Consider the following 10,895-nt stretch of genomic DNA (forward strand, 5'->3'; position numbering starts at 1 on the left):
ATGGATCTACCTAGATGTTCCTAGTTATGTTATATTTATATGCCTTGGCCGTTTGATGGTCCTTGTGGCTATTAATTATCTCTCATCCAACCCACATTTGGCTTTTTTTGCAATCTTAGCTGGGTGCATAGTGGCAAATAGCACCCATGCGCCAGTGGGGTTTGATCTTGTGCCTTCATCTCAGCACCTTCACAAACACTCATCTGGCCACGCGGGCGACCCCAACCTTAATTTGGTAATCTTACAAAGGTTTACAGCAATTGAATTTTGTGATAAACCTCATATTGTAATTGTTTAATTGTACTGCTTTGTTTGGCTTTGTGGCGTTCTGGTGTACCACCACTATTGGAGAATCAAATTACCAACATCCCTCGCAAGAATTTGACGAAATCTACCCCCATATCAATTATTATTTACGCGATTGAATTCGGGCGAGCCCATAAATTCCGTGGCCTCGCCGACGCTGACAGAAGCGCGAAGAACGTCACGAGCAAAGAGGAAGAAGCAAGCGAGAAAAAGCGAACGTCCATCTCCCAAACGATGGCGTTAAGCCTTCGCCAGAAGCAAACCAGTAAGCGACTTGCTTCTCTTCTCGTTCTTTCAACTAGAAATTCCAAATTTTCCATCATCGTTTAATCGATTTTTCAAATCATTTGCATCGTCTTTGGGTTTCCGTTAGATTAGTCGTCAACCCAAATTCTCCTTTTTCGATTTGGCTCGTTGATTCGGAAGAGCGATTGAGATCTGTGACAATGGGGGTTGAAATATTGCAGATTGCATCGTCCGGATGCTGAATCTGAACCAGCAGCCGCCGACAGCGTCGGGGGTCGGGGGAGCCCCCACGGAGGAGGTCTACAAGATCCTGATCTTGGATCGCGTCTGCCGAGACATCCTTTCGCCGTTGATCCACGTCAGGGATCTGCGGAAGCACGGCATCACCCTCTTCTTCTCCATCGACAAGGATCGCCAGACCATCCCGGACGTGCCCGCGATCTACTTTGTCCGCCCCGATGCCGCCAACGTCCAGAGGATTGTCGCGGACTCCTCCCGCGGCCTCTACGAGAGCTTCCACCTCAATTTCTCGTCGTCCCTGCCCCGCCCACTGCTCGAGGACCTCGCCTCCGGCACGCTGAAGTCGGATTCGATCGGAAGGATCTCCAGGGTCTACGATCAGTACCTGGAGTTCGTCACCCTTGATGATAACATGTTCTCGCTCGCCCAAGACTCCGTCTATGTCCAATTGAACGACCCTTCTGCTGGTGAGGCCGATATTGAAGCCATCGTCGACCGGATTGTCGTTGGATTGTTCTGCGTCTTGGTGACGCTCGGCATGGTGCCCATCATTCGCTGCGCCAGGGGCGGGCCCGCAGAGATGGTCGCCACGGCCCTCGATTCGCGCCTCAGGGACCATCTCGTTTCCAAGAACAATCTCTTTGCGGAAGGTGGGAATCTGGGCGCCTCACATCAGCGGCCGGTTCTGTGTCTGTTCGACCGGAATTTCGAGCTCTCGGTGGGTGTCCAGCATGAATGGAGCTACCGTCCACTGATTCACGACGTACTTGGGATGAAACTTAACAAGGTAAGTGTTCCGAGCGACATCTCCCGTGTGAAGGGAAAGGGGGCGGCATCGATGGTGCCTTACGAACTTGATAATTCTGATTCTTTCTGGGTCGCGAATGCCTCATCTCCTTTTCCAAAGGTAGCAGAAGAGATTGAGAGCCAATTGAGCAAATACAAGCAGGACGTGGAGGAGGTGAATAGGAGAACTGGGGGGGAGGATGGAGCTGATTTTGATGGGCAGGAGTTGATTGGAAACACGAAACATCTTATGAATGCAGTGAATTCACTGCCCGAATTGACGGAGAGGAAGAAAGTGATCGACAAGCACACCAACATTGCCACCGTTTTGCTCGGAGAGATCAAGGAGAGGTCCTTGGATTCTTACTGCAATTTGGAAAATGACATGTTGACAAAGGGGAGCATCGAGAAGAATCAGTTACTTGGTGTATTGAGGGGGAAAGGCACAAAAGCTGACAAGCTCCGGCTCACTATAATTTACCTTCTTGCGGTGGAGACTACTTCGCAATCCGATGTTGAAGCAATTGAGGCAGCATTGAGGGAATCAGAGGTGGACACATGTGCGTTTCAGTATGTCAAGAAGATAAAGTCTCTGAACATCTCATTGGCATCTGCAAACTCTGCGAGCAGGAGTAACATTGTAGATTGGGCTGAGAAACTATATGGTCAGTCACTTAGTGCCGTAACTGCAGGTATGAAGAATCTTCTTTCTGGAGGAAGGCAGCTCGCTTTGACGAGAACCGTAGAAGCACTAATGGAGGGCAAACCGAACCCTGATATTGACTCTTATCTTCATTTTGATCCACGTGCTCCTAAATCAAGTTCTGGAATGGGTAACCTATTCAAAGGCCCTTTCAAGGAAGCAATAGTATTCATGATTGGTGGTGGGAATTACATAGAATATGGTAGTTTGCAGGAACTAGCTCAGCGACAGCCTTCCAAACATGTTATTTATGGTACAACTGAGGTTCTTAATGGAGTTGAGTTTGCAGAGCAACTCATGATGTTGGGCCGGAAGATGGGTTTGGGTGGCAGTGTGCCATCTCAATAAAGATTCAGATGTGCAATACTTTTTGGCTCTGATGATTAGTGAAATGCAACTGGGCTATTTGAATGATATAGTTGCATAGAATTGTGCTATAGAATGGATATGATCATAGGTGGCTGATATTGAAATATGTGAGGCTTACCCCCATTCATTTTGTGCCTGTTGAAATCTGTGTTACTGTGAGCAGTTCTAAATTTCTTTCTTTAGCAACGATGATGTACCCACAACTCTCATAAGTTTGTAGATCATAGTGTTTAGTTGAGAACTGTATCCATTTTGCATTAAAAGTTTGCCTTTTATATGATCCTAATGTGACATTGAGGTGTTCTGTTGCTTCAAGTGTTCTTATTTCTTTTGGATGTTCCTGCTAAATTTTGTGCATATAGTGCCGAGTGGTCCTTATAATTCTGAAAGTGCACCAATTCAGCCAGCTTTTGGTTCTGTTACTATTTTTTTACGGGAATGGGCTTTGGTAGTGATAATAATTCTGAAAATTTCTCTCAAAGCAAGTAAGAATATTGTCTTCTTCACTATTTGGTTTCAAGCTAAGGGCTTGAGTTGTGTCGTGTTTATAGGTGTTCTATGGATGTATTGATATGCTTCTCTCTAACAAAGCTATGTTATGCTCTTTCTCTGTAAGTAATACTTTTGTTTGCTTGGTATCATTATTTCATGGATATGTATTTCGTAGTTCCTTTGGCAAAAAAATGCTCACTCATTGTTGGGGCAGTATCTAAAAATCATTATAATGCCTCTTATGGTTCTGATCAAGAACGTGTCTTGAATTTTTGTGGTTTTAACACTAAATTGTGAAATATCAAAGCCTTTTATGGCCGGTTACAGTTTTATAATTAGAGACAAGAAATCTCTGCGTAAGTTGACTATTTTGGTTAAAGGTGATAATTTCAAGTTCCGGATGAATTCATTGTTTCATTTACTGTAGTCGTTAATGTTTTCTATATTCATCCATGAGATCTAAATGCGTGTAAACTATGTCACATGGGTGCGGGTGCGGGGGTGCGGCACTTTCAAAAAACTTGGGTGCGGCAAAAATATAAAAACTTATATATATATATATATATATATATATATAAGTTTTAACAGTTAACAACAGTAACACTAATGAAATAAAAAACAATTATCATAATATCATTTATCATGCATGCAATAAATCAAATTAACAATCTACAATTCTATTCTACATCATAAAAACTAACATCATAATTAAATCAACCTAAATATATTATAGAAACAATCAAATAAGTAAAACAGAAAAGAACTAAATTACATACCAAAAGTATATCCTACAATGTATATAACGATGAAGTAATGGATCTTAATAAAATAAAATATCATGATATTTTCAAAGATATTTATAGTATGATAATTTTAGGTACTTTTTTTATTTCTTTTCTATATGTTAAATGTGTCTCCTTTGCATATTTCTTTTACTTATTTCCCTATATTTTACACATGTATTTTATTACCTAAACATATTATTTTTCTTACTTATTTAGGCTATTTTTATTGTGATATCAAGACCAATACATTTGACTACGCATAAAATACCCTGGTAAGTGTAGAAAGTCAGAATTCAGCACTCAACATCTGGACTATTGATCACTGTCAAGAAAGAAAACAAGAGATAAAGATACAAATTGACAAGCTATTCAGCATATTATTTCTATTCTGCCAATGTGAAGTAGAAGAAGGCTATACGTTGTCAATCTCACAAGACCCATTTCTTCTTTTACAAAAGATGCTACAGGGTGTGTTCGCAAGTTAAGACACTTAATCTATCTTTACAGTGAGAAAGCTAGTCACATGAAATACAGTATGGAATTTATCACTTGAAGCCTCGTCTTTATTGTGTCCAATGGAGTAGTCAGAACTGATAAGCAAGCACCGGCCATGGTTCCTGCTGCAGCCTGAACAGTGACCATCTCTACATGGGACGGGCTCTTCCCAACATCATCTCGGTATCCTAATGTCCTATATGAGAGCGAGTGAGAGAGACAGAGAGAAGAGGCAGTGAGAGTGACAGAGAGAGAGCGAGTGAGAATACCTGAGGAGTGAGGAGGAGAGGTCGGAAGGCATCGGCGTCGGAAGGCTTTAGGAGAAAAACTCGGGCAGGAAGAAAATTAGGGCAAAATTTTTTTGCCCTAATCCTCCTCCCCTAAGCCTTTTCAGTGGGCTTTTTTTTGTCCAAAAATTAGACACAAATGACCCTGGGTGTGTTGACCGCACCTAGGGTCCGGTTGACCGCACCGGGTGCCGCACCTGCACGCGCACCCACATCGCATTGCATCGCGACAACGTGGGTGTGACACCCGGTTGGCCGAGTCCCTGGGACATAGTGTGTAAACTTTTTCCATTTTGAGAGATCTGAAATTATTAATCTTGTATTGGATCTACTTGACATTTATTTTTGAGCATTGATGGTGAAGATTGTGAAGTAGATCCAGAATGATTTTCTTTTTTTGGTTCATATCGCCGACCCCAATTGTTTTGGGATGAAGGGGTAGTTGTTGTTGTTGTTGTTTTTGATGGTGAAGATTGTGAATAGGCTCTCTGAGGGTCAGTTTCATCCATTTGTCAGAATTGACTAGGTAGACCTGGCTGGGGCTGTTTGACCTTAATTCTTAGAGCTGATAAGACAGCAAAGAATTGAACCATAGAAAAAAGTAGATAATTTTTTTATTACAAGACAACTTATGGTTACTAAGCATTTGTACAAGCGAACGGCTACAAAAATATATGGACCATTTCTGCCCCTTAAGCAAATAAATACAGGCAAACATGGTTACACCCTCTTTAACCATATAGAGATGTCAGAATGTTAACATTTATGATATGGAACTTTTTGAAAGAAGTGGCTACTATTTGATCCTTATCTTGAAAAGTTTTGTTCTTTACTATGTAGGGAAGCACAACTTATTGGAGACTTCAATGGCTGGAATGGGTCGCTCCAGCAAATGGAAGGAAACAAATTTGGTGTTTGAACTATCAAAATACCAAACTAGGATGGCAATCTAGCAATTCCACATAATTCAAAAGTGAAGTTCCGTTTTAAGTGTACCAATGGAGCATGGCTTGATCGAATCCCAGCCTGGATAAAATAAGCAACAGTAGATCCCATGAGATTCGCAGTTGCATATGATGGAGTATATTGGGATCCACCCCCTTCGGAGATGTTAAATTTTGTCCAGTTGTCCTTTGTGTAGCTTGCTAACTATTTTAACTTGATACATTTGTTTCTCATATGCCTACAAGTATCAGTTCAAATATGCTCGACCAGCAAAGCCTTTGGCACCACGCATATATGAAGCCCATGTAGGAATGAGTAGCTCAGACCCACGCATCAGCTCATACAGAGAGTTTTCAGACAATGTTCTGCTGCGTATTAACTCAAATAATTACAATGCTGTCTAGTTGATGGCTGTCATGGATCATTCCTATTACGCATCTTTTGGGTATCATGTTACAAACTTCTTTTCTGTTAGCAGTAGATCAGGAACACCCGAGGATCTTGAATATGTGATTGGTAAAGCTCATGGTTTAGGCTTGCAAGTATTGATTGATATTGTTCACAGCCATGCAAGTACAAATGTGACAGATGGCTTTAATGGTTATGATGTGGGCCAGATAACACAAGAATCCTACTTTCATACTGGTGAAAGAGCTTATCATAAGCTGTGGGATAGTCGTTTATTTAACTATGCAAACTGGGAAGTCCTGCGTTTTCTTCCAAACTTGAGATGGTGGTTTGAGGAGTTTCAATTTGATGGGTTACGTCCATGTTGTATCATCATCATGACGTTAACATGGTATTTTCAGGCATAACTATACTGAATATTTCAGTGATGCTACTGATATGGATGCCATGGTATTTTCAGGCATAACTATAATGAATATTTCAGTGATGCTACTGATGTGGATGCCATGGTATTTTCAGGCACATCTCCATCCTGATGCCATTGTGATTGCTGAGGATGTCTCTGGTATGCCCACACTAGGTCGACCTCTTTCTGAAGGTGGAATTGGTTTTGATTAACGGTTGGCCATGACAATCCCTGACAAGTGGATTGATTATCTAAAGTACAAAAGGGATGAACTATGGTCCATGAAGGAGATTGTCTTGTGCCTGACAAACATGAGCCATGTGTTTCATATGCTGAGAGTCATAACCAGGTATTGAGAAACTTCTTATTTGGTGTGTACCTCTTTTTTTAGGCTACTAATCTGGTGAAGAAATTCGTAGAAACATCTTTATTTATACTGAACTATTGGACTGGAGAAAGTTTTGTTGTGTATCAATCTGTTTGTGGAACAGTTATTCTGTGTCAACCATAAGGTGAAAGTCTAGAAGATATCATTTATATTAAGTTGTATATTAATCATCAGACTTTTTGTTTTGTAATATTCAAATTGAAGAACATTTCTTCCATTTAACTTAATCGGCATTCTTGTGAAGGACATAATGCTTAGAAGATATGGAGTTTCAGTCATGGAAAATTCTTTTGAACAAGTGCAATTATTTGTCTATTTGCAGGCAATTGTTGGTGATAAGACCATTGTGTTTCTAGTAATGGACAAGGAAATGTATACTGGAATGTCTTGCTTAGGGCCTGTCTCTCCTATTATCGATCGTGGGATTTCACTTCACAAGGTCTGGATCCTGTGGCTTTATGCCAAGGGGGATGGGGTGGGATTGGAATTTTTCTTGTTAGCAATCTTAGATTTTGTAAATTCTTCTAAAAAACATCTCAATTTTATAGATGCTATATTTGTTTGAATTCTTTGTCACCATGGAATGTGGATCATTTCAACCGTTTTTCTTGCATATGGTTTTTTTCTTTTTCTTCCCAGATGATTCATTTCATAACAATGACATTAGGAGGCGAGGGCTATCTTACTTTCATGGGTAATGAGGTAAAACAGCCGTCACTTGCATTTACCATGTGTTTCTTCGTTTTTATGCTAAGGGAATTTTGTACTTTGAGCAATGCCTACATCAAAACAGCTGCCCTGGATACTCCTACTCTATGTATAGATTGTCCCTTGGTACTGCTATTTTATGTGCAATTGTAAATTTTGTTTGGTAATTAGGAGTCTTCGTCTGGTTTCCAGCTATTTTCGGACACAATTTAGGCAAGTAGAAGTGTATGATCTCCAACACCACCTACCTACCTACCCTACATTTTGCGTGCCTGTGTGTGTGTGTGTTGCTGCACAAACTTTAGCAATCTTAGGATTGATGAGCATAATATTCAACTATGGTGATGGAAAATAACAGCTAGTTTAGATTTAATTGAAAATTCAATTGTTATCATGAGTTTGATGAGTTCAGCATCAATGTCTGCTGAAAAAAAATATCATAATAATTAAAGATATGTAAATCATGTCCAAAATAACAGATACTCACAGAACAAACTATGAAAAACTCAAGGTGATCAACTGACCGAGATCAGTCATGCATTGACTGAAAAATATAATGGCTGATTGCTAGTTCTAATATATATGATTGTTTTGTCATAAACTTTATAATACTTGGACTTAATCAAACACAAATTCAATCTTTACTTCTTAAAAGAAAATCCAGTTATGTCAGAGAGCAAAGCAAACTAAGCTGAAGATGATCAGCGAACCCAGATCAATCATTCATCGAATCTAAAAAATATAGCAGCTGATTACTAGGTTTTTTAACATATTTTTTCAGTCATAAACTTTATAATACTTGAACTTGATGTCTGACACATTTATTAAATCAATTTTTATTAAGATAATGCAACTTCGAGTGATTTCAGTCGGATCAAGTCGAGGAAAAACAATGATGATTCATGGTAACCACGGTCGAATGTAAAATCTTACCTATGAACAAAGAAAATTTAGTAACACATGCATCTTCCAAGCCTTTCAGTGCTGTCAAGTGATTGAGAACTTCAAACCGTATCAAATGCAAACATAAAATAAAATATCTGTTCGCAGTAAGTGATCATTCATGCCCTCCCAATTCAAAATACATATATTTAAGATCAACACAGTTTGTTAAGAGTGCAGAATGAAATACATTTAAGTTCTGTTATTAAAACATGCTGAAAAATGATTTCCAACAGGAAGACCAGTCAGGAGCCCAACCATTTCCATAGCTCTAGAAACTGAGCATGTCTGATATCACCAAGTGGTATCTGTTTGAATGGTGCCTAAGAGGCTTCATCTTCTTATAAAATAAAAGGAACAAATGATTCATCCAGAAGAGTATCTCGATTTGACAATCAATATCCAAATATAACCTGGATCCCCAACATATTCTGCAATCTGATCAAGACCCATGCTGATCATTTCAGAGGTTTCTGCATCCTGAACCATCCCAGTCTCTTCTTCTGCATCTCTAGCTGCAAGCTTGCCAAAAATACCTTTATGCTTCCCATGCAGAACGATAACTGGTTTGCCTAGCTTGGGGAGGGAAGTCTCCAGAATATCTTGGTTTACCCTGATTATTTCCTTGCTTCCATCCATGGATATGATGCATTTCTGAGGGCCGATAACATCAACCACTTCAGCCTTTTTCAAGTAGAACTTACCTCCTCTGAATTCTTTGCTTATCACCCTTACCCGAATATCACCGGTAAGCCAAGAAATACCTTTTGCTTAAACTTTCCTTTGATTGACAATCTCATCCTCCCTTCTAATCCCCTTCTCCCTTTTAGCATCTTCACCCTTCTTAACGTGCCCCTTTCCATCTTTGCTTCTAGAGTGAAGCTTTTCATCTCCTCTCCTATTATCATAATTTGTTCTACTCTCTTAATGGTGGGTGGGCTCTACTTCTATCATTATCTGTTCTACTCTCTTTATGGTGGTTTATACTTCTATCACCACTTTTCTTTGACCTCCTCCTATCCTTCTCTTCGTAACCAATCCTTGTGTCATGATCTCTCTTGTCATTTCAAAGAAGGCTTTGATCCATACAAAATATATTCTCGTTGTGGTGGTATTTGACATGCGATTTCACTGTGTGCTTGTTGGGTGAGAAAGAAGCACAAACGATGCAAAGTGTTGTACAATGCACTTGATGATCCTGACTAGCCTCTAGTAATGCTCATAGGTAATTAAATATATATTATGTACATAAATTATATTGATTAATAAATTTTTAATACATGATAAACCAAATGTGTGTACGTAGGCAACTATTATCTTGCAGTTTCTGGATACCCAAATATTGTTGGGTTTTTTACCCCATAAAAAAAAATATTATTGTAACTTGTTAGAATTTAATGCATCTCGTGCAAAACCAATTGATTGACCATAAGATTTATACAACCATAGATACTCCTCATTGCGAACAACAGTAGAACATGTTTTTTATTTACTAAAAGTGCGGTTTCTAATTTTAAAGTGCCATGTAAAATATTCAGTTTTCACTTAGGTTAAAAGATTTCATGCGACATACATAATACATAATTTTATATTAAAAATAACTCAAATGTTGAACAATTCACAATTGACAATGATAATAATATCTTTGTCAATTATGAACATGAGGAGGAAAATTTCACACAACTAGTTAATTGTGGTAGTAACAAGGATTTGAAAGATGCAATAATAGCTCAAATGTGAAATAATTGGCCACACAATAACTATATTTGATGACTTTATTACTTATTATAATTTTTATAATTACAATTGTATGATTAACAAAAGTATTTTTATATGTGCTTGATTGATAATATTATATGTTTAACTTATATTGTTGTCTTAAAGAGTTAAGACGATGATGTCTTACCATAGATATTGCATAGTATTCGAGGAGAGGGTTATAGGCATCTACGACTCTTGAGAGACATAAATCATAAGTTTTCAGATATAGTGGGGTAGTATACAGATCATTCACCAACTTTGAAGAAGCTAATAGTCGGTTGAAGGAGTACATGGCGAAGACAAGGTGAGTGCAACAACGAGAAGTGCACCAAGGAGCGACTACATGATGTTCGAGGGGATGCTGCATTTTTTTTTATCATGTTACTCTTCTTGATTTTATATTTTTTTCTAGTATAGTGATATATTTTTGTTCTTGAGTGATTTACACTTTTGGGGGCTTGGATGTGTGGTTGACATACTATGATACTCTGACATATTGTTGTTATATTGTTTCATTGCTAACATTTTGGATTTACGTATACTATGATACTCTTTGTATACTTGATTTTGAATATATAAATGAATGTATTTGCAGGTTTATTTTGGATTGAATGATATTCTTTTATAG

At 38.8% G+C, this 10,895-nt stretch overlaps 1 protein-coding gene and 1 pseudogene across 2 annotated transcripts; both read left to right on the top strand.

Moving 5' to 3' along the window:
- The first annotated feature begins 441 nt into the window (after positions 1-441).
- On the top strand, positions 442-2,998 carry LOC149845650 (SEC1 family transport protein SLY1-like). Of its 2 annotated transcripts, none has more exons than XM_089995890.1 (2): positions 442-571; positions 774-2,998. In XM_089995890.1, exons 1-2 carry the CDS (start codon positions 541-543, stop codon positions 2,627-2,629), a joined length of 1,887 nt encoding a protein of 628 aa, XP_089852016.1. In that variant the 5' UTR covers positions 442-540; the 3' UTR covers positions 2,630-2,998. The 2 variants fall into 2 exon arrangements, with proteins under 2 accessions (XP_089852016.1, XP_089852017.1); XM_089995891.1 differs by having other exon boundaries at positions 470-571; positions 680-2,998.
- A 90-nt stretch (positions 2,999-3,088) lies between these two features.
- LOC149845651 (1,4-alpha-glucan-branching enzyme-like) lies at positions 3,089-7,777 on the top strand (annotated as a pseudogene).
- The last annotated feature ends 3,118 nt before the right edge of the window (positions 7,778-10,895 follow it).

This window comes from Nuphar pumila, chromosome 2 (assembly GCF_984573655.1).
Source record: "Nuphar pumila chromosome 2, dmNupPumi1.hap1.1, whole genome shotgun sequence".
In the NCBI taxonomy this organism is placed as follows: domain Eukaryota; kingdom Viridiplantae; phylum Streptophyta; class Magnoliopsida; order Nymphaeales; family Nymphaeaceae; genus Nuphar; species Nuphar pumila.

Excerpts from the sequence above, each read along its gene's own strand:
- LOC149845650 (XM_089995890.1), top strand. The coding sequence starts at position 541 with ATGGCGTTAAGCCTTCGCCAGAAGCAAACCA. Across the intron at positions 572-773 it reads CCTTCGCCAGAAGCAAACCA|ATTGCATCGTCCGGATGCTG; the intron begins GTAAGCGACTTG and ends GAAATATTGCAG.